At 37.9% G+C, this 23,795-nt stretch overlaps 1 protein-coding gene across 6 annotated transcripts in view; it reads left to right on the forward strand.

Moving 5' to 3' along the window:
- The window catches only part of ptpn13 (protein tyrosine phosphatase non-receptor type 13), a 45,385-nt gene that overhangs the window by 18,270 nt on the left and 3,320 nt on the right, over positions 1–23,795 (forward strand). For 2 of the 6 annotated variants that reach the window (XM_055052379.1, XM_055052380.1), the window contains exons 8-39: positions 5,347–5,439; positions 5,927–6,023; positions 7,476–7,680; positions 8,260–8,334; positions 8,412–8,589; positions 9,201–9,351; positions 9,486–9,624; positions 9,854–10,006; positions 10,429–10,611; positions 10,714–10,876; positions 11,346–11,778; positions 13,359–13,465; positions 14,020–14,073; positions 14,555–14,644; positions 14,955–15,062; positions 15,160–15,297; positions 15,394–15,821; positions 16,149–16,280; positions 18,302–18,395; positions 18,473–18,558; positions 18,641–18,809; positions 20,263–20,477; positions 20,600–20,698; positions 20,785–21,158; positions 21,500–21,659; positions 21,780–21,935; positions 22,145–22,316; positions 22,440–22,650; positions 22,780–22,862; positions 22,960–23,021; positions 23,336–23,491; positions 23,610–23,775. In XM_055052379.1, coding sequence (XP_054908354.1) covers positions 5,347–5,439; positions 5,927–6,023; positions 7,476–7,680; positions 8,260–8,334; positions 8,412–8,589; positions 9,201–9,351; positions 9,486–9,624; positions 9,854–10,006; positions 10,429–10,611; positions 10,714–10,876; positions 11,346–11,778; positions 13,359–13,465; positions 14,020–14,073; positions 14,555–14,644; positions 14,955–15,062; positions 15,160–15,297; positions 15,394–15,821; positions 16,149–16,280; positions 18,302–18,395; positions 18,473–18,558; positions 18,641–18,809; positions 20,263–20,477; positions 20,600–20,698; positions 20,785–21,158; positions 21,500–21,659; positions 21,780–21,935; positions 22,145–22,316; positions 22,440–22,650; positions 22,780–22,862; positions 22,960–23,021; positions 23,336–23,491; positions 23,610–23,775 — 5,130 coding nt within the window. The remainder of the gene's footprint in view (positions 1–5,346; positions 5,440–5,926; positions 6,024–7,475; positions 7,681–8,259; positions 8,335–8,411; positions 8,590–9,200; positions 9,352–9,485; positions 9,625–9,853; positions 10,007–10,428; positions 10,612–10,713; positions 10,877–11,345; positions 11,779–13,358; positions 13,466–14,019; positions 14,074–14,554; positions 14,645–14,954; positions 15,063–15,159; positions 15,298–15,393; positions 15,822–16,148; positions 16,281–18,301; positions 18,396–18,472; positions 18,559–18,640; positions 18,810–20,262; positions 20,478–20,599; positions 20,699–20,784; positions 21,159–21,499; positions 21,660–21,779; positions 21,936–22,144; positions 22,317–22,439; positions 22,651–22,779; positions 22,863–22,959; positions 23,022–23,335; positions 23,492–23,609; positions 23,776–23,795) is intronic. The other 4 variants (XM_055052381.1, XM_055052384.1, XM_055052382.1 and 1 more) reach the window with 3 other exon arrangements.

Raw genomic sequence — 23,795 nt, forward strand, 5'->3', positions numbered from 1 at the left:
TCTTTCCTGTTTAGAACATCAGTCTATCCCAAGTTCTCTGAAGACAGGATTTCCTTCATTTCCTGTTGTATATTTTATCTATTGATTACCCTCACTGACTACTACTTCTTCCTCTAAATAAAAATCAGTTTTCTTATCTAAAGAAATGAAACAAAACAACTCAAATCAGTTTTTTCAGAAATATATTGAATGGCTATTTAAATATTAATTGCATAGCTTTTATTTTCGGAATATTTTTTTTATCTTTATGTGGCATTTTGTTTCCATTACACAGTGGCTTTGTATTTTTGGGTGTCTTTTATTTCACTAAATGTGATTATCATACCCCATCAGTCTCAGACGATAGTCATGAAAGCCTTTGTTTAAATTTTGTGAGGTTCTTAACATTTGATGAGTGTCCTGCTAAGTTTAAATCAACAAACTATTGTTCGAATGTTCTGAAGTTTGTCATCGGTTACACACCGCTAAAAAACAGAAAAGGTGCAAATGACGTACACCAAGTCTTTCACCACCTACCTTTTGAATACAGGCACTGCATCATATCCTTCATAACAAAACGCCATACCTAGGCCATGTCATTATTTTGTAATAAGTGTTTAGCAGAACATTGTCTGAACTTGAACTGTGGTCCTCAGCCCTTCAGCCATAAGCCGTATTATGTTTTGCTTCTGCCCCGAGACTTAATCTTTTAAGTCGGTGTATTATGAGGATGTCTGTTGTTATTCAGAATAAGAAAAATGGCAAATTAGACAGTGTAATTAATTAGCAATTTAAAGCTGGTTATATTTGACCTAAGGAGAGAATTGCGGATTACAGTGGGATGATTTGAGCAGCCATGCACTTGGCTACAGGAGTTGAATGGCTATATGGGTTCAGAGCTAGTTATTGGCTTGAAGGGAGTATCATTTGCTTTGGCCGCTCAGCGGTGTTTAGACAGAATGAGTCAGTGGCACGAAGGTCACCCAAATTACTGATTCTAATTAAAGAACAGCATAATTCTAGCCTTTACCTTATTTTCACACGTCATGGGCAGCTATTCTTTGGATACACTGCCATTGCTTACTAACAGAGGTATAGTGGAAAAAACTGTACCGTTGCGTGCTTGGGCAAATCACAATTGTTGCAATTGTGTAATTACCTAGTACAAACCCCTCCAGAGTTTCTGTTTCTCTCAAAAGCTTTTTGTCTTCTTGGTAAAAGCTACATAGGGAGGCTGCTTTTAGTCGCTGACTCACATGTACCTGTGTGGCTTTGAAGGTCATCTGGTGACTATGAAGAAAGCATTAAGGTTCAAACAGCCATGTTGGCTTCATAAGCTAATCTGCTCTCTTTTATACTTCCCTTTCCTTGCCTCATTTTTTCCAGACCCCCACAACTCCATTTACAGTCTACTTGTAGCCTCCTTACTTTGCCGGCAGCTACTTTTACACTGGCAATACAGCATTATTTTTTATACATGTTCCTTGGGGAAATGCCTTTCTTTTCTTGTCATCTTGATCACAATTGGATCCCGCATTAATATGACAAAATGTTGTTAAGACATAGTTCATTTCTGTATACATGATAAAGGAAGAATCAAACTGTTTGTCCTGTTTTGAATATACAGTTTTCAATAAAACCGGCTCTGAAAGATAATTGTTTTTCCAAATGCTTAACGTTTTACAGGGCTTGTTAAACTTCAAACACTTTATTACGTGTCAAGCCACAGCTTGTAATAGTCAACTTTTTACTTGACGTAGGTTCAAGCAACGGCGTTTTCCAATAATTGAAAATGTTACTAGAAAGCTGCAAGACATCAGAACAGAGATTATTATTAAAATCCCTAAGAATCACGCTCAGTATTTTTTATGAATGCTATTTATAATGTCCAGCATGTCCCTTGATACAGGTGATCACACACAATGTGATCACCAGTTTATCTAGATTCTTTTTGAACCTATTAAATCCTTCTGTTGCTGCAATGCCTCTTTTTGGGTTGTCCTAAGCTATGCAAACACTCAGTTCAGGTCACACGGATGAAAATGTCCTCACCTTGCTTGGTTCAGCTGTAACTGACAGAAGTCTATCCTACCTTTTGATTAATTCAGCTTTTAACTTAATTGGCACTTTTAAACACTTATACAAGGTGTATAGAGCTTTGAACTTTTACCGCCATTTGCAGAAGTTATCATTAAATGTGAAAAAAATAAATGAATTACATAAAACGAGTCAGTTACACGATGGCAAAAGTAAAGGCCAAGACTGTTTTCTCTAAGGTGGCAGAGACAAGAACTGTGTTCTTTCCGGTCAGGACATTTCATACTTTACAAGAATTCAAGTGTAGAACTGCTGGAAGGACATTATAGGTTGTGACTACTTGTGCAATATGTCTTAAAATTTGATGTGGTAGTTATTACACTGTAAGTAGTTCAGAAGTTGTAATTCTTCACCATACAAGACGAAAATTCTGTGTTGAATATTTTTTATGATACTGTAAAGCATATTAGGTTTCTTTTATAGAGACCAATTAACGTTACTTTTCATAATGCAGGTAATATGCAAAATAGGTATTTTTATGTCGTGTACAATAAAATGAAAACAACTGAGCTTCACAGAAACGTCAACCACAATGACTTCTTTCCATCCTTAACATTATAACTTGATATTTCTTTTTTTAGTGGCAACTCTAGAGATGTACTTTCTAGCAAATTAGCATATCTCCATATTTTTTATGCACTGTAATAATTTAATTCATTTAAGCATGATATTGTCTGTCCTTTGCGCTGTTATCACTATCACTGCTTTTGGAGTAACTCGGGGACTTTTATCAAAAGCATGTGTTAGATTGGTTACATTTAATTTTTACTTGGGCAAATTTAAACCACTACTTTCACTTGAACTTGAAAATTGCAACACAGTATTAGTCCGCCTTTGCAAAATGCCTGTGCGTCATAAGGGATACACACCGCATGAACATGATGGGGCGTGATTTTTTAAAAAAGAAAATTCAAAAATTACAGCAGCTTAACAATAGAAGTTATTATGTTGAAGGCCACAAAAAAAAGCATAAAGACGGTTCCTACAGAGTCTGGAAAAGCATTCAGTTTTCAAGGGGTGGATAAAACAAAAAGTGGCCTTTGTTTCTTTTCATCTCCTGGTCAGCATAATAAATTTGGACAGTTGTAGGCGGTGTGGTTCTTTTTTACCTTTAAGCTGTTTTGGGTTCCTGGGTTGTCAGAATGGAAAGAGTTGGTGAAGAATTTGGCACTGGCTACAAACCAGCCCAGCTAAAACAGTATAAGGCCACAGGCATAGGAGGCAATGATGCAGTGTATCAAACAGAGTACCATGACATTTGTATTTTGTTTTTATTTTCCTCAAAGAAAAGTAGAAATAGTTTATTTTAAAAAAAGTTTTCAAAGGAAACCCATTTGAATAAAATAAGGAGAATTGGAAGGACTAAATGTGTGTATTCAAAACATTAAGGATTTGAAGATAACTGCCCGAGTTCCCCATATTTTCTTGTTTCTGTTCTTTTCTGCAGAAAAGTGATGGCACAGGTGTTTGTCTCAGTTTCCACAGAGCCTTTCTCAGAGCTTCTTTTCTTTGTGCAAGTCTTTGTGTTGTCCACTTGCCTGCATATGCAGGGGCATGTTTCTACCTGGCCACCTCTTTGTCTTCCAGCACCTAGACAACTCCGACTCCTCCCCCACCTTTTAGTCCCAAAATGCTTCAGTCTTCAAGGAGTAGAAACTTTTCCTAGCCTACCCTGAAGCTGTAATTGGAGTCATGCATGGCGGATGAGGGAATTCCTAAGATTATTGGACTTTTCCGGCTCTTGGCAGTAGGTTATGCAGCTTTGAGCTGAGGTCAGGTCCAGTATGGAAAATGATAAAAGGAGACTTGTAGATGAAAGAGACAGGGTGGTGGCTCTGAGTCAGAGTAATCACAGAACTGCTGTGATTATTTCATAGGCTCCTTACTTTGAAGATTGACTGAAGAAATTGTTTGTAAAAATAACAGATATTGAATATTTTGTAACTATTTAAGATAATTTTGTAATCTTAGATAATCCTAAATCTTATTTATATATGGATATAAAAAAAACCCAATTTATTTTCTATTCATCTGAACTTCTTTGGAAGGGTGAGGTTTTCCTTTTTACATTTGTGGAATGAAACTAATGCTGCAAGATAGTGCTATTTCAAATTACTTGTTTGTAAGTTGAAATTGAAACTTTTTTTTCTTTTCCATTTCAAAATCCCTTTTTGTTAAGAGCTAAATGGGTTTAATTCTTTGTCTGTATTATATTTTTTTCTTCACTCATTAGGTTTTTAAAGAACTGCCATATCAGGTTTTCTGGGCAAGTGACTGCATGTGTGGGTAACTGCATGAGTCTGTCAGATTTTGGGAACATGTACACGTTTGTTTTGTTTTGTTGTCTTAACTGCATGGGAAAAGCGCACAAATGAACCACCCTCTGAACCTTTTCAGTTGCGTGATTGTGTAAAGGGAACTCATAATTGACTTCAGCAGAGGAAAGGAAAATGATCTTAGGTGACTGATTGACCTGCTTCTAAGATCACTTTAGAAGCACTATAAATGCACTTCCTGAATCTGTTTGCCAAGCTGAACAACTATTGTCGTCATGAAGAGAAGAAATCTCGGCTGTATTGTGAAACAACAGAAATTCTTGAGTGGTGACTGAAGAATGTGGTTTATTCAGGCTATGCAGCTGACAGTGCGGATCAGGACTTTCAGGTTCTGTGAACTTAGCAGAAAAACACATGACACTTTGGTTCGGGTTCAAAATTTATTGTTTGTTTTCTTCTTGCATCTGAGTTAAGTTCATTACAGGGTTTATGAAGCAATACCTTTTAGGGAAACATGTGTTGAGCTGGTCTCTGCTTGCTGTGATTCTACCAGTTAAGCAAGACAAATGCTAAAACCCTGATTAAAAATCTTGACAAGAGACACACAAAGTGTGAATTCACCTTTCTGTAGCTTCATATTCCTTATTAACAGTGTTTACCAACAGCATGACTACCTGTATTTGTTCTTCGTTGTGCCGTCTTGTTCAGTTTTACGGAAAGTCTAAATGTGTTTTCGAATGGTTTCTGGGGATGAAAGCATGAGTCACTCATCAATTTGTTTGTTAAATTCCCGTTATAAAAAGTGACAAGGTTTTTGTTTTGGAGTTTGATGTGGAAGACAATCGGCTTAATCCTAACATAAAAATATACCAAACACATCAGTGTAATCATTATGTAGTATTATATGCATGATGGTTGAGTTTTTTTTCCCTTAGTTGATGCATGATCATGATTGTTTTATCGTTTCTCATTGAGATAAATGTTATTCTTTCAGACCCTGTTCACACACACCAAAGGTACCACAGTGACTACAGCTCATCTAGTGAAAGCCCATCAGTGGCCTCTTCAGATCCAGACTACAGGCTTGGTAAACAATCCTTAAATATTTTAAAGGGGCAAAAATAAATAAATAAAAACAAATAAAAATACACTTAATTTAGCTATATTTACTTACTTTAAACATATATTGAGTTATTAAACAAGCAGCTGAGAAGAGTTAACAAGCAATTCCAAAGCCAAACCCTGTTTTTAAATTTATTCATTCATTTTCTATTGAAACATATTTAAAATCATGGCAACCAAGACACATAAAAGCTTACAGGGTTTAATTTCTTTTAGTGTATTGCTGTAAAGTCATGTCACTTTACTCACACATATTCAGTGGATGTCAGCAGATTTTATTCATACTCCTTTGCTTTGCCTGATTTAAGTGTTCTGTAACCACAATTCTGCTCACACATGTTCATGCAAGTTTAATCACCTTGTGGGTGTCAGGAGAGGTGTGTTAGATTGATGAAACTAAACGTGCTGCTTTGTGCTCACTTGTGCAGCTAATATTCCCACATCTCTTGCAGCTAAGAAACCCGGCGAAGTGACGAGGTACGGCTCCCAGCTGGCGCTTGCAGAACAAGACGCCCTGTCACTGAGAAGCCACAACTCACAGAGACGCAGGTAGTAAACACAGGCCCAGTGCAGCTGCGTATCAGAAGACGTATTGTCCATCACAAATTGACACCCTTGAAGTTACTGCTGCTTGGTATTCTTCAGCTCAGGGTAACTCAATCTTAGCAGAAGTTGTTTCACGCTGATCTTTTTCAGATCAGCGTGAAAAAGATCACGCTGATCTTTTTCCTTAGTTGTGTAGGAAACCGACTTCACTGTTTTGTTGAGATTTTCTCTGACATGTGAACACAAAGTAAAACATAATTGTGAAGTGGGCGGAAGATGATTCATGCATTGGAACCTGTAGTAAAACGGTTTTCTCCCAGGTTGCCATGTATTTCACTCCATCCATCTTCCCATGAACTGTGACGAGCTTTCCAGTTCATGCTGAACTAAAACATCCCCATTGCATGATGCTGCCACCACCATGTTTCCCCAGTTGAGATGATGTGCCAAGTTAACTTTTTGCTAAGTGCAGCATTTTGTTAGGTTTTAAGCTCACCTGACCAGAGCAGCAGCATTCCTTCAGGTTTTTCTGGTCTCCTGCATGGCTGAGCAACCTTAATTGCCATTGTGCAACATGTGAAGAAGTTTAATGAGCCTGAATAATTTTCATAACCGATATCAGTTTATCTTTGTTTAAACCTTTTTCTAAAGGGGCATAAATTTTGTCTGAGCATTTGGTTCATCCTGGTTATTCCATAACACTGAGATTCAAAGCAATGCTTACTAATTCAGATGCCAGAATGGAGAATAACACACAACTTTGAACTTTGCAAGGAAGAAAATCAAATGCAAACACAAGGAGATGCAAATTTCACACACACCCACAACCTATTTAGTATGAGTCACTCTGCTCCTGGATGTACTTAGCATCATCTATTGCTTTTTCTTAATGAGTATTGGGAAGTCAGAATGTCCTTAGTAAATAATATTATAAATAGACTGATTTTTTTTTTATCACATCCAGGGTTAATTCATTGATTTTTGTGTGAACATCCCTGTCCTGAGAAAACATAATGTGTTTGTGAGTGAGTCTGTGTTGACTAATGAGTCTGACTGTTGATGATGATGACGATGAGCTGGTATCTGCCCTTCCAACCCTCCATTGAGCAGAGCAGCATTAGACAAAGCTGTCCCATTTCGGTCCTCTGGGCCACACACAGCTGGTGCGGCACAGCAGGATTGCCTCATGCCTCAACAGTGAGGTCATTTGATGTGACATTTACATTCAGTCCTCTTGATCTCTCTAATCTCTGGCATCACAGGCCTAAACAGCCTGCTGTTGCTCTGCCTTCTTCCAAAGACAAAATCATTTTGATCTGTCCCTCTGTTGCTCCCCGTCCCTGTTTGGGTGAAAACAAAATTCCTATATTGTGTGCAGTTTGCCACAGATGCCTACAAGGCATCAGTCACACAAGAAACTGCTGAGCTAACCAACTAACATTTGGTTCCCTTAAGGCAAAATGAAGGGCCTGCTGATGAAAGTGCTGAGATGCTCCTCCAGAGGCAAGAGGAGGAGGTGCAGCGGCTGCAGACGCAACTGGCCAATAGGCTGTCCAGGGCCAACTTCTACTCTGTGGATGAGCCCCTGCTCCAACCTCAGGCTTCAGCACTTGACCTCCAGGACCCTCTTTACACTCCTTTATCGCTCCGCAAAAACAAGGTTTGTATACAATGTGAGTCAGTATTTAAAGATATGCACCAAAAGAGATAACTGTAATCCATCATGAAGACAGCTTTTAAGATACTAATCCAGAAAGCCCTAAAAGCTTTAATTTCTACACCTCCCTTTCAACTTGAAACCCCCTACATATAAGCAGCTTGAGGGTTGTTTACAATGCAGTTTTTGATGATTCTTGTACAAATTTAAATTGCATAAGCTCACTTGCCACAAACGTGTTGATTCCATGCTTATTTGATGTTTCGCAAAAGCTGCTGACTGCAGTATTTAATTTATTTCAGCCTTTATAGGGTTAATTGTAAATACATGGGACATGTGGGAATTTAAGAGTTTTGCTCAGACTTATTCGATATGTTGCAAATTTAGTAAAAATGTTTGTTGGTAATGCAAAAACAAATTTGCTGTTGTTGGGAACACATTCATGTGTGAGACATTCTTCCTCACATGTTTGTGGTGTGTTTAATTACCGTAATGTGATTTAGGACTTGAATTTGTGCACAGCCACGAAAAGCTACAAAATATAAACTGAGTGAATAGAGCTTTCTGTGATTGCTTTTTCAGAACTATAATGGACCTGAGTTTGTGAAGATGGCCAGCGAACCATCAGTAACCTTATCTGTGCCTTCGTCAATCATGGTGAGGTTTTAACTCTGCTCTTTCTTCAAATAACAGTTTAACTATCTGTCTTGTAACTATTGCTGTGTCATCCCTAGCAACCAAAACGAAATAAGGTGGAAGACGTGCAAAGGAAGGTGGGTGTTGTGCTCCTGAATGGGCAAAAACTGGAGCTGGGCTGTGACCTGAAGGCAGTTTGCAAAGACGTTTTTGATATGGTGGTGGCCCACATCGGCCTCGTGGAGCACCATCTATTTGGCCTTGCATACCTCAAAGGTAATTTGGAGATTTTGGGATTTATATATTTGTAGTTGTATATCTCTTGTCATTTTAATCACAGTCACCTGTCTTGTGATATATATATATATATATAGATAGATAGATAGATAGATAGATAGATAGATAGATAGATAGATAGATAGATAGATAGATAGATAGATAGATAGATAGATAGATAGATAGATAGATAGATAGATAGATAGATAGATAGATAGATAGATAGATAGATAGATAGATAGATTTTTTTTTATCTATCTTGACACTAAATTCATCCTCTCTTTAATACAAATATACGGTGCTTTGGAGAAGTATTCATACCCCTTAAACATTTCCATATCTTACATAAACTGAAAGATGAGTTTATTCTACTGGATTATTAAGTGATCAACAGAAACCAATCATCTGTTCACAAAAGAAATGAAATGATTGTCAGAGTTTTAACTTATAAAAATCATAAGTGTTGTCTGTCGTTATATTCCGCCCCCTATTTACCACCTAATCAGATTATTGACGGTGATCACAAACACTACTTTCTTTTCAGTCTGATTTATTTTCAATCTGTCACCTACTTTAATCCGTTTTGTCTTAAAAAAAAAAAACCCACACAGAAACTGAGTTTTTCTTCGTTGAACCTGATGCCAAACTTACCAAAGTAGCTCCTGATGGATGGAAGGAGCATCCCAAGAAAAGAAGAACCGACGTGCCTTTTAACCTTTTCTTGCGGATCAAATTCTTCCACGATGATGTCAACCTCATACAGTAAGCATATATTTTTAATCTGAGTGAATAACTCTGCTGCTTCATATATGCTTCCCTGGGACAGCACAGTTAAAATGCAAATATAAAGATCTTTTTGACACCTTTTTTTTTTTTTTTATCTATGTGGAAAACAGGCATGCTATGACCAAACATCAGCACTACTTGCAACTGAGGAAGGATGTGTTGGAGGAAAGGATGCGCTGCAACACTGAAAATGCCTTGCTTCTGGCTTCCCTGGCATTGCAGGCTGAATTTGGTGACTACCAACCAGAGGTAACCAAGATCATCTTTCAATAATTGAAGTGGAAATGTAAACTGAGTTGGAAATACATAGTTTTTTTTTAGCCACTTATCCTACCTCACAAATTCACATAGCTGCATATGTTTACGTGCATGCGGCTGGTAATATAAGTATTCAACACATCACCGATTTTCTAAGTTAATGTATTTCAAAAGGAGCCATTCACATGATATTATAATCAAGTTAATGTCTGTGCTGCAGCTTCATGGGAAGACATATTTCAGGCTGGAGCATTACCTGCCAGTGTCCATCTTGGATAAGGTGGACCAGACAACTCTTCGGGAAGAACTGCCTAAACTTCACAGTAACTACTATGGTGCATCAGAATCAGAGGCAGAGTTTGAGTTTCTCAAGGTTAGGTTCATTTTATATGGATATATAAAGTGCTCTAATACACTGAATTTGAAATTTAGTGCATATTTTTAATACATGGATTCTAAAATGTATACAAAATATATAAACACAATAATAAGTCAGATAATGTCTGTATTAGTAAATATTTGATATTTCTTAGTAGCTTGTAAACATATAATGATATAAATATTCACTAAGAAATACTAAGTACATACATTATGAATGGAGTTTGGTCTATATAGCAAATCCAAATTGCTAATTCTTCTTAATATTTTACCCTTTTGTGGATCTTTTATTTGTCTCAATGTAGACTTACTTACTGATATTTTTTTTTATTGATTTTTTATTTTTTTTATATGTGTGTGTGTTTTAATTTTAGGGTATTTAACATTTAATAACCCTTCGAATTGTTTGTCTTAAAGGCGAGCCAGAGGCTGGCTGAGTATGGAGTCCATTTCCATCGAGTCCTTCCAGAGAAGAGGTCTCAATCAGGCGTCATGCTGGGAATCTACTCCAAAGGCGTGCTCATTTTTGAAGTCCTTAATGGAAATCGTACCCCAGTGCTGAGGTTCCCCTGGAGAGAGACCAAGAAGATTTCCTTTGCAGTGCGTACTTGTCGCTTATTTTGAATCTCTATAAATAATATCAGCTTTTATGGAAAGATTAGAGTAAATGTTTGTCTATTGTTTATTTCTCTCTTCCTTAAGAAAAAGAAAATTTGCCTTCAGAACACATCGGATGAGGTCAAACACCTTTTTCAGACTGACAGCAACAGGACATGTCAGTATCTGCTGCAGCTGTGTTCAGATCAGCACAAGTTCCACCTGCAGTCGAAGGCGCGACAAAACAACCAGGAGCTGCAGGATCTTGGTATGTCTGAAGTAGACTTACACATATCTAAACATCTATCTAGAAGGAGTATCCAAACCAATTTGGCTATTTTATGCACCTGTCAACTTGTATTTGTACAGCTATTGTTTTAACAGTTTTAAAACTCTGTATTACTGCAGCTTCAGTGATCTGCAGAGAGATGTCTCTGTTGAAAGCAATGAGAATATTAACATTAATCTCAGATGTTACATATTGAAATTAGTTTTGAACAATAATCAATATTATTGTATTGATTGAATATTATTGTATTGATTGAACAGCTAAGGCTGAGAACATTCAATCAAGTAGAAACATTTCACACCATCCTTCAAAAAAGCTTCACATCAAAAAGTACAAACTTCCAACTGGTGCTGTTTTTGAAGAGCAAATTAAATAATCCAATTTGGTTCTGAATCCTCCAATAGAAACCAGCATAAAATATTTTGCATTTCATCTTCTCGTTCATCAGAGAACTGCCCCTTGAGCAGCAGGCAATACTCCGTAGACTCTCAGGGTGGAGACGCATCAGCCCGGATAGCACGCCCCATCAGCCTGGCCCAGAGCTTATCCACGCGCTCCAACCCGGACCACCTGAAGAGGATCTCATACTCGGAGGTGGCTCTCAACAAGACACCGGCTGGCTCAGTATTAGTCCATGACGAGCTCCACCTTCCAGGTTACAACCCGCTAGCCTCCACTGCCTTAGCCCATCCACGATTGATGAGTCGGTCCCACCACAACCTGGCACAGATGTCAGAGTCGGAGCAGAACCCAGTGTTAGATTTGCTCCGTTCGTCAAACGCCAGATTGACCCAGCCCCAGTTAAACCAGGCAACTTCCAACTTCCAGCAACATCAGCGGGCAAGCTCAGACACCGATTCAATTTCTCATCTTCAGGACAAGTAAGTAAATAAAATGTAAATGTTCAGAGCTAAACGCTTTTTCTGAACACTGAACACTAAAGTGCATATTCTGAGGAGAACCGAAATTTCGCATTTTTTCAGCTGTATTTTACGAAACATTTTTCCAAGTTACTTATTTAGATGGGTCCCAAGTAGGAATGGGCAATAAACGAATTTTATTGATTAATCAAATTTTCTGTTTATGGTGATTTATATTTTAGAAAATCAAGTTTGTTTGTTTTTTTTATTATTATTATTATTGGTTTGTTCGTTTTTTTATACCAATGCACTCTGGGTTTTTGTATTTCATAGTGATATCAACCGACCCTATCATCTTATTTCACAAGCATATTTTGCAATTTGTATTTATTTCAACTTTAAATTCAGGTCAACATCCACATGAAATAATTGAAATAAAAGTTAAGCTAAGTTTCTGTCATTTGTCATTTATTTTTAAGAAAAGAAAGTGAGGAGAAAAAAAATGATTAGAATCCAATTTGTTATGAAAAAATCCTTTCCTCCCAGGCCTAATCCAGTGTGTGTTTGTAGGTTGTTTCTTTAAACCCCTTTGTGCTGACTTTAATACACAGTAAGATTATTAAGTGAGGATTTGTTTCAGGAATCTAACCTATGCTTTGACTTTAGAGACACAACTCTGCCTAATTGACTCTCTGGGGGGAATCTCTGTGTGTGGGGGTACACAATCCCCTGTGTCCGTGGGAGACTGTACCTGGCTCTGTGTTTGCTGGTTTATTTAGGGCTTGTCAATTTCCTTCTTGCCAGGAACTTCTAATGCATTGAGATTGCTTAGAACATTTTAAATAAACAGATGGACTCTGAGAAATGGTTGACTAAAGCACATCACTTTATAATGCATTTGGTTTCAGTTGTTTAGTTTTGCCTCCCTTGTTCATCCCACCAGTACTGAGCACAATCAAAGATGATTAACACTGGAAGGTGGAACAACATTCCCTCCCACCACATTTTGTTCCCCCTGGCTTCAAACAGATCTCTGCAGTTGTGAAATCTGGGGTTTTATCTCTTCAAATAGAGATTAATATTCTTATATCTGGAGAACGTTATTCATCTCTCTATTACTTCATGTTTGAACTATTCTTAACAATTCCCTATATGCTGGTCTGTACCAGTCTTCCCTCCACCAATTACAAACTTTCCAGAATGCAGCGCTCTCATCTTCTGAAGGCAACATTACATCCCGTTCCTCTCAGTCCATTTTAGAATCAATCATAAACTTTTAATGTTGGCTTATAAAGTTTAAAATGGTCTTGTCCCACCATATTTATGTGGCCTACTAAGGATTTACACTGCAGTCAAACAACCAGTTCTTTTTAAATGCTTCAAGGTCTAAAGTGAAATGAAAAAAGCACAGAAGCTTCTGTGGAGACTGAAACAAAACTGTTGAACAGAGTTTGGCACCTTGTTAGAGCAGATGATGTTCCTTCATTTCTGTTTATTTATTTTTTCTACGTTTTTTTTTTTTTTTTCCCGTTAGTGATTTGTAAAGATTATCTTTTTTAATGTGCTATATAGATAAACTTGCATCTTTCTCTCTTTCTCAGGCCTTTGGGTTCAGTTCTCCAGAACAGCCCATCATGGCACCTCGACCAGTCCAAAAAGGAGTCGGACTCATCTTCCATTGAGGACAATGGCCAAGCATATGTAGTTGGTAAGATTAATTTTTAGATTATTACAAAGAGAAAAATAACATATCTGAAGAGGTTTTCCATTTAAAAAAATTCTTGCTCAGACTGTAGACTGGAGCTTTCTGACTCCAGCATTTACATGGCTTAAGTACATTTTTCCACATTATATTGAGGCAAAACCTACTTAACACTTGTTTCTTCAGCATCAGAAGAAACAATTCTCTGGATATCGATTTTTCTTTTTGGAGTATCTAATAAGAAGAGTGAGCAAAGCTACATAAAAATCCTTTATTCTAGCTCTTGTGGAGTCCCTCAATTTGATAACAAACCTAATTTACTTAAATTAACTAAAAATAACCCAAACAAATACAGAGATATATTTATAGTAAATATTTCCTGAATACAAATGTGTTTTTATATATAATTTATTTAAAAAAGCAAGAAAAGTATTGAAATATTTTTCCATTGCACTGCAGGACTATTTTAAAAACAAGCATAGCCTGATCATCAACAGAACAACATATCTCCTGTACAATGAGTAAAAGTGAACCACTGAAGGCTGATCTCTTGTTCACAGGTGTCAGTATGCACAGTTCCTCTGGAGCTCCTTCAACTCCAGCTTCTGCTAATGGTATGCATGATGTAAAAAAAAAAAAAGTATTTAGGAATCTGCACTGAAACGTGACCATTTTCTTCTTTTGTTAGTTGACTGCACTTGACAGTACAATCTGGATACAAACCAAAAATAGAAGTTTGTAAATCTGGCTTGCATAATCTAGAATTGAGCCTTTGTTCTTATTTTGCTGCTGGCCTGTGGATCTGAACTTTGGCTACATTCCTGCGATTTAATAGCTCCATGCACATCTCTCGTTTCTTTTTTATCCTTGCTGTTTTGCTGAATTTGGAGTCCTTCATCACCACTCTGTTTTCATTTTGATTGGACTAATGGTTATGGTGTTTTTTTTTTTATGCAGTCAGGGTAGCCTACAGTTGATCCAGCTAATATTAAGAAATGCCTAATACAGAGAAGGGGAATTGTCTCCTGACAGTGATGTATTTAACTAAAAATGCTACTGTTTATTATCAATATTCATATTATTTTTATTGTACAGATTCTTTGAAGAAAAAGCTGAATGAGCTGCCATCTCTAGAAAGAGAGATCACAACTGTAAACTTAAAGAAAGATGCAAAATATGGGCTGGGTAAGAATCCATATTCATATTAATTTGTGATATTTACTTCACCAAAGAGAGAGTTTCTCACCATATAGTTGAACTACGGTTTTATCACAAACACAGATTTTAACTAACGGGCTGAAATAGTTTAAACTCAATTGGATTGAATGGATTTTTGTAGGGAACATAGTTTTTTCTAAGCTTTATTACAAATGCTTTGCTCATTCTTTTACCTGTGTCAGAACATGGCCTATAGTAAACTTTGTTGAAATAGGCTTAAAAAAATAGGGAATGTTATTACTTTTGTGAGTCTATATTTGTGCTTGTGTGTTTTTAGGATTTCAGGTTGTTGGAGGGGAAAACTCTGGCCGTGCAAACCTCGGTACTATCATTAGCTCCATCACTCCTGGAGGTCCTGCTGATCTAAACGGACTTCTAAAACCTGGTAGAAGACTAATTTATAGTGACTTTATTTTTACATCATGCTGCAAATTACTCCTTTGCTACATTACTTCGTTGTTAACAGTGACTAATTGTTTCAGGTGACCGGCTGATATCTGTGAATGATATAGACCTGGATGGATATCCTTATGATGAAACGGTTAACATCCTTCAGAGTGCTCCTGATGATGTCACTCTGGTAGTGTCACAACCAAAAGAGAGGCTGTATCAGGATAAACGTAAGAATATAAATCTGTTTAAGTTGCAAGTAAAATGTCTGATTATTTACATTCCTCTTAGGCTTACATCACTGCCTGTTTCCCTTCTTTTGTCAGATTCTTCTCCATTTCTTCCCCAACCACCCAAATCATATTTTAATTCACCGAAACCTGCTCAGAGATCAGAGCGAGAGGTTGACCCATCATTAGAGGAACATCATGGCACGGTCAGCTCCAGTCTTCCTCTGCAGGGCGCCGGCACTCCTACGTCTGCCTCCTCTTCTAAAATCAACCAGCCGCCTCGTGATAGACTTCAGCAGGCGCTAGAAAGAGTGAAAGCTGCTGCCTCCTCTGAAACCGCTACTGAATCTCGAGAACCAGAGCCAAAGGCTGTATTGAATCAGTTGCCTCCAGCTCTGCCTCCAAAAACTAGAAGAGTCAAACTTTCAGTAGTTCCTCCGGTTTCTGAGCAGTCCGACAGGGGGGATACAGACATGGATGAAGAGACTTATTCCAATAGTCAAGAGAAAGTGAAGGCTAAAAAGGTGCGGCCCTTGTTGTTATGAATTTAGTGCTTTAAATAATGTTTGCCTGCCATTTCCCAACATAATAGTTTTGAGAGACCATAAATCATCTTTTAGTTTTGTTGGAGCAAATCCTTCACCCATGAACACAAGCATCACAGATTAGTTGCCTGATGCTTGACCTATTGTTATGGGTGTTGGTGGAAAGCACTTTTTTTTTTTTGCCTGTATACTGCATGATATGCATCTGACTCCAATAACAACAAATTTATCTTCTTCACTTGGCCTTGATCACCCTTTTCTCACTGCATGTTCAATTCACCTTGATGCCATGTTCTCTGTTTACAGGAAAACATCATGGAAAATTTAAATGGTAATGCCCCAGGGGTCAATAGTCTCCGTCCAGGAGATCTATTTGACGTTGAGCTGTCCAAAATAGACAGCAGCCTGGGCATAAATGTCACGGTACTGTTCGACAAGGTTTTCACCCTCTCTTTTGGCTCCTTTCTGGCTCATCCTCCTCACTGTCGCTCTTCTGTGTTTGGTTTGTTTTTGGTTGGATTTCTTAATGCTTTCTTTTGGAATAGCTTCTGGTGATATAACTAATTTTGCATGTGTTTTGCTTTTTATCTTCATTTTAAAAAATGCTAATAAAGTCCTGGACTTTGGCAATAATGACCAACAACTGCATACAAAGAGCCGCTTTGTGGGATTTTCTATGGCTGGCTTCAGTTTATGACAGATTTTTTCTGGAGCGCCATTAATCAAACTTTCCTCTCAGGGAAATCAGAAATTAATTTGCTGGGATTTCTACTTAGAAACAGCAACATTCAATTTACCAGTTACTAGATTATGTATGTTCACATAAGCTGAGAACAACCGTATGTTAACCTTTGCATTATGGTTAGTGACAATTTATTGTCTTAACATTTCTAACATGTGTAGAATTTATTTAGGATTTGATTATGCACATCTTGAGGTCATACTATATTCATTGAAAGATCAAATCGTTACCTGAGTGTTGTTGATCATTTGTGCTTTACATCTCTAACTTATATTTGTCAATAACATCATGTTGAAGAATGTGGTATCATTTTCAGATAATATTTTGCTGAATGATAAATGTTTCAGCTGTTATCTTAGAAAATCGAGACTTATTACTCAGTACTCCAATAGTTGTTAGCACCCTGCTAAAGCCCTAAAATAATTTCAGATCCTTTTCCTGTAGTGCTCTGCCACTTTCTAGTTTTGCAGATTTCTTATACAAAGTTGTAAATCTGGCTTTCATATTTCTTCTGTTTTTGATTTAGATCTTCAAATTAATTCAAATGTTATACAGAGATAATCTGAGTAAATTAACAATGCAGTTGTTACACTGTAGTTTAATTTATTGAAGGTAGAAAAACGTTCTGACTGTATGTGAAATGTTATTGTCTCCCAAATGTAAAAACTGGTTGTGCCCCACTGGCAGCAACAACTTATAATTTTAAGTCCACACTTTGTCTCGGCTGCTCCAGAACCTTTTATTTTTTTCAGACATGTAAAAGCCATTTTTCAACTTCTTCTAGAAGTTGAAACTACTGTAAAACTGACTGTCAACCATGTTTGACAGTCAGCCAAAATGTAATTTCTCCAAAACGTTGTAAAACTGTTGTTTTACCCACATTATCTTTGTCTGACATAAAAATCTGCTTGCTGTAAAACCTTTCATGTGGCAGGAAATGCATGAAAAGTATCTTTCACTGTTGAGTCGAGGAGATGTTTAGTTTGCGTTTCATGGTATTATTTTGGTCTAATATTAAATTAACTTGCTCTGAAACCTTAATGTGACAAACAAAGCAACAGCAGAAGAAATTTTGAAGGAGTTAAATACTTTTTCCCAGTGCTATACCTCCCTTGCCATCCTCCTGACTGTGCATGACAGCTAAACAAACTCTGGTCCTCATTCAGCCTTTTTTTTTGGCCACAGTTCCAGTTTTAAACTTATTAGCTATTGTTCTGACGGTACAGGCAAATCTAGGCAAGTAGCTATTCATCTTCCTACAAATGAACTGATTTAGCTCCATAAACATTTGCTTTACTTTAATAACATTCTCACCCATTTTTAGGAGTGCCAAGTGGCTTGTCAATGTCAGCTTTACAACTCAGAGAAAAAGGAAAGCCAAAGATCACAAATTCATAGTGCTAACTCAGACTAAAGACACTGATGCCATGATTTTATTGAAAAAAAAATTTTTGTGATTTTTTTATTTATTTATTTTTTAATATTGGGGATAAAAAAGCAATCTCAGCAATTTTGACATCTTTACCAGAGTATTAATAGTTGCTGAGAGCACTGGAAAAGGTCCAAGACTTGTTTAATATAATTAAAAAACTCAATGCCTAGACATTTTATTCGATAGAATAGAATAGAAAAAAAAACTTAACATTAACCCAAATAGAAAATCGTAAAAGTATCAACTCCCTTTGGCTGAAGAGTTTTTTTTTTTTATTATTATTAGGGTGGATCTAATACAACAGTGCGACATGGAGGCATCTATGTCAAAGCCCTGATACCTAAAGGAGCTGCAGAGCTTGATGGGAGGATACAGAAAGGTCAGCAGTTAAAAACCGATGCTACAAACATTGAAGTGGAGATAAATTAACTAATTATGGGTGTGTCATTGGTGCAGGTGATCGAGTATTAGCGGTCAATGGAAAAAGTCTAGAGGGAGCTACTCATCACCAGGCTGTTGAAGTCCTCAGAGACACAGGCCAGGTGAGGGCTGGCGCTTACATAGTTAACAAGCTGTTCAGCAGATGGCTTTGGACGATATGTAAATCATGTTTTGTGTGTGCAGACGGTTCACTTGCACCTGGAGAAAGGTCTTTCACCTATGAACAGCAATCAAGCTCCCCTCACCCCTCAACCCAACACCCGCATGTCTGCCAATAACCACACTCAAGCAAAGGACAAGGAGCAGCCACCAGAGGCCAAAGATAAACCCGAGTACAGCTTTGTCACGCAAGGTAAGACTTAATGAGGAGGATTCTTAGATGGTGTGTAGCTTCACAAGATTTTTCTTGAAAAGCTCATTAGTTTCCACAGACTGAGGTTGCCTTATCTTGAATACCACTGATTTTTTTTTTTTTTTGAGCCAGCAATTTTTCAGAAATATTCACAATGCAACCTTTGTTCTCACTCCCGGCAAAGTAACTTGCCATAGATAATGTGATTTGAAAGGAAATGAGCATGTCCGAACAGGCTACTAGCTGTGCCCTGATGCCTATTTGGGGCTGAGCGGGCAGTCAGAACAAGCTGAACTTCCTAGAACTGGAGAAGAAGCCAAACACATTTATTCCTGGAATGACTTTGATTAAACATTTAAAAATTACATGTTTGTTTTTGTATTCACCTCGTTTTTAAGTAAATGTACTAGAAATATATGTTTTAATTAAACACGAAACACCACAAATAGTTGCATCAGCAGTTGTGACTACGCCTCCAGTTGTTTAATAGGTTTTACTGTATGCGACCCATTGTTAAATTGTATGCAATTGGTTTATGTTAAATTACATAATGTAAGACAGCTATAGTATCCTAAAATTTACCATCTCTGCTGTGCAGATTCATTCATACTCTGATGTAGAACAGGTTTACCTGGTTTTAAATTCTTGTTCAATCTACCATTTGAAAAATATGACACAATTGTGGCCGCCTGGATGTAGCTGTCCACTTATACTGACTAGACAAAAAGAGCTTTGATCAGAGAGACCACCAGCTCAGGTGGAAGAATCTGTGAAGAGGACAACTATTAGCACTGTACAAGTGCTAATGTGGTCTGTGTATTCAAAGAAAAAGTGGCTAAATTGTTGGGTCTGCCATTTTCCACAAGCCATTGAGAGGATGCAGTAAACAAAAACTTCTCCTTGAAGTCGCTTTGATAGAATTTTTGTTTTGCAAATAAATTTCAGGCCGTAAATATGGAAAGCTTGAAGATGTTCCCCAAATGGACTTGCAGCTGCAATTGCATGTGTTTTTCATGAAGTATACTGAGAAAGGATTGCATATAAATGCACACTAAATTTTTCAGATTCTTCTATGTAAAAAGGGAAAAAAAACATGTGAAAAACCTCTAAGGGTGAAAAAATGAAGACTTCAAATCTTTTACCTCTAAGAGTCGGGTTTAGATGTAAATATGCAGCCTAGAGGCAGGAATTTCAGGGCATAATTGTGACTAATCAGGCCAAAACTATCTAGTCATACTTTAACCAGCGAACTGAAATGGCTGAGTAGCTTCTGATTTAGTTGGTAATTAGATTTGTTTCTCCAAGAAGGTTGTGCAGCCAAATGGAAATTTCGGGTAATGGCACAAAGTAAGAAGAAAATCTAATAACAAGTAACTTTCATTCTTTATTAACTGAACCTTCAGCCAATGCTCGACTTGGTTCTCACTGCAGATTAACATCTTCATTCTGACAGATAACATGTTTGAGGTCCGTCTGCTGAAGAACACTTCTGGACTCGGCTTCAGCTTCAGTCGAGAAGAGCACGCCCCTGATGAGCCCAACGGCCCCAGCCTGGTGAGAGTGAAGAAGCTTTTCCCGGGGCAACCAGCTGCAGAGAGTGGCCGCATTCATGTGGGCGACGTCATCTTGCGAGTCAACCAAACCTCGCTGAAAGGACTCTCACAACATGTTTGTACTTCTTTGTTTTTGTGTGTGTAATTGGAATTCAAATTTCTCAGCAGCATTATTTTGGTCATTATGTTTTTTTTTAAAATCACATATATTTTTGGGGGGCATTTGTTTGCACCTAGGAGGTGATATCAGCTTTACGAGGAACTGGACAGGAAGTGACGCTCCTGCTCTGTAGGCCTGAAAAAGGTGTTCTTCGAGATCTGGATGCCTCAGCTTTGGTGAGCTGCTTAAAAAACAACAAAAACATTTTTATATCTACGATTTGTTAAATAATAGAAATAAAAAATAACATATTTCTTCTTAGACACCCAAGCCATCACCTAGGAAGGTGCCTGTAACCATTACAGAACCCAATCTGAGCTTGAACAGAACAGCATCTCCTCCAGGGACGACTCCGAAAACTGCCGTGGAAGAGGCTCTGGCGAGGCTGAACTTCAAGAGCCCCGGCCGACACAACAGCTACAGCGACAGCACCGACGGTGATGAGGAGGTGGAGAAAGCTTTCACCTCCAGCGCCTTTGAGCACAGCTTGCAAAACTGGGACAGGAGTGTCTATCAAACGCCAGGTGGCAACTCAGAACTGGGACGCTTTGACAGCTCCGGTCAGCTGGACGGCACTTTCCACTCTGCTTTTTATTCTCCGATCCTCTCAAAGACAAGATTGGACCTCAGCAACAGGTAACTGATCTGTAATGCACTCCCTTGCAATTGCAGACATTCAGCTTAGGTCCGAGTTTTCAACATTACCAGAAACGGCATATTTCATCACAGGTGATTAAAAAAACAGAAAATTTTCAGTACCTTTCTGTTATCTGCTGAAAGTCTTGCTTCTCTCACTCTTAGCATTCTGTGGCTTCCTTCATCTCTGTGCTTCCTTTGACTTTAGTTTAGACACCTCACTGACTTATAATTTCTAACTTAGTTTTGTTTGATGAGACTGATGTTTGACAGTTTCTTGATGCATCTTTGGGTCTTCTTTTTTTAAATATTTCCTTAAATCTTTGCAAATGTTTTGAAAGGAGTTCTTCATCACCTGTGGAAGTTGATATGGAGTCATCTCCTCTGCCTTTGACATCCTCCGCCTCTGCCCCCAGTCCTGATCCCCTGCCCCCTCCACTGTCACTACCCTTAAAATTTAAAGTCCCCAGCAATGCACAGGATATAGAAGAAGTGATCTCGGTAAGGACATGAGAAAAGAGGAATGGTGTAATGTAAGACAGCTGTGCTAAAATAAGGATCTAGATCTGTTCATACATGTTCATTCCTAAAACGAAGGGTATTTTTTTGTTTTTTGTTAAGGAAGCAGAGCTGATGATTTCTTTGTTGAAGTCAGATAAAGGCAGTCTTGGTTTCACCCTCACCAAAGGCAACGATCAAGGGTGTTACATCCATGACATTGTCCAGGATCCGGCCAAAGCAGATGGACGGCTTAGGCCTGGGGACCGAATGATCAAAGTATGAATTCACAACAATGTCTTCATTTTTTTTTTATTTGTCTGTTCATTTGAATAAAAAAAATACTGTAAATTTAATTTCTAATTAGTTCAGATTGAGAGTCGCATCTTTTTTTTAAAATTTTGATCATTGCTCTATTAGCATTGGATAGGTATTTCAATTAATTTTGAACTATTCCTTGTTGTGAACGCATTCTTTTCTTCCAACAGGTTAACAACACAGATGTGAGTACAATGAACCACACTGAGGTGGTCAGTCTGGTCCGTGCAGCCCCTCCTCTTGTTGATTTGGTGGTTGGAAGGATTCTGGAAGCTCCCAAATTCCCAGTGGAAGCCCACCTGCTCCCTGATATTTGCTTCAGGAGCAACCAAGAGCCACTGGGTGAGAAACGCCTTTTAGACGTTAAAATATGTTCAATTTGTTGGCAGACTCTTTTGTATTATGAATTATTTCCTCTGTCTAAGTGAACTTTTATCTTTTTTTTTTTGTTTGTTTGTTTCTTAGGATTGGTCCTAGATGGGGGAAGGGACAGCATTTATGGGGTCTTATTTGTAAAAGATGTCATACCAGGTTCACCAGCCTCAAAAGAGGGAAGCTTGAAACCACTTGATCTTATCCACTACATTAATGGGGCTCCAACCCAGGACCTAACTCTGAGTGAGAGTACCAGACTCCTGGAGCTGTCCCAAGATGACCTTTGTCTGAAGGCGACAAGGTATTACGCACTCAACATTTGATCTATCTAATATCTAACTTGTGTTGTTTTATCTTGGTAACTTATAAAATGTCAACAAAATAATTTCAGAAACTAAATTTTTTACTTGTTCTGTTCTTTGTCTCTCAGAGACGGAATGCCTGTATCTCCTGAACATAAACATGTCACTTTCCTGGACAACATTGGCTCCAAGCTGTCATCCAGCATGAATGGTTTGTTTTGGATGTTGAAGACTTTTTTTTTGGGGGGGAGCTTCATTTCATCTGACCTGTTTTTAGTGTAACAATAGCATTTTTTTGTTGCTTTAAGGGTTTCCTCAAAAGAACGGTTCCAGAGACACTGAGGATCTGGCCAGACTTTGTCCTGCAGAGGTGAGTCTGGAAACTCATTTTAAGTTTTTGTGGTAAAACTTTAACGTTTGTTATTTATTTGTAAGTAAGCCCACACAATGTCCTTCAAAGGTTTTCAGGCTCCTTGAACTTTCACTTTTTTATATTGGCCTATTTAAATAAAACCCAATGAAATACATTACAGTTTGTGGTTTTTATCTGACCAAATATGAACAAATTCCAAGGACTAGAAGTGTTTTTGCAAAACACTTTAAACATGTTTCAGCGTTTCTGACAAATAGTCACCGTGAGTTTCTGTTAAAGGGAACCCCATATTTTTCTTATTGTGAGTGTAGGAGGAGATTATAACGTTGGATCTAGAGAAGCCACCGTCTGGAGGCCTTGGTTTCTCTCTAATTGGAGGGGAGAGGGGAATCTTTGTGAAGTCCATTACTCCAGGTGGCGTCGCAGAGTCCTCAGGACAGCTGCAGGTTGGAGACAGGCTGCTTAAAGTGAGCACTGTTAGACTATTGTTGTTTCTCATATAATCTCTGTTTCATACAGTAGCCTCAAACACATATTCAACCTTTTTGAGGGTTTTAATATGACTGACTGTCTTTCATCTTCTAGGTAAATGATGACCTAATGACTAATATCTCCCACACCAAAGCCGTCACTACCATTCGGAAATCTAAAGGTCTCGTACATATGATTGTTTCAAGACCACCTGATCAGAACCCAAACACATACCTGGCCTATCTACCTATGAACTCTGACAAGTGCAATGGTAACACAGGTACAACCCAGGGCTTCAGT

This window comes from Poeciliopsis prolifica, unplaced genomic scaffold (genome assembly GCF_027474105.1).
Source record: "Poeciliopsis prolifica strain line A6 unplaced genomic scaffold, Auburn_PproV2 SCAFFOLD035, whole genome shotgun sequence".
NCBI lineage: Eukaryota > Metazoa > Chordata > Actinopteri > Cyprinodontiformes > Poeciliidae > Poeciliopsis > Poeciliopsis prolifica.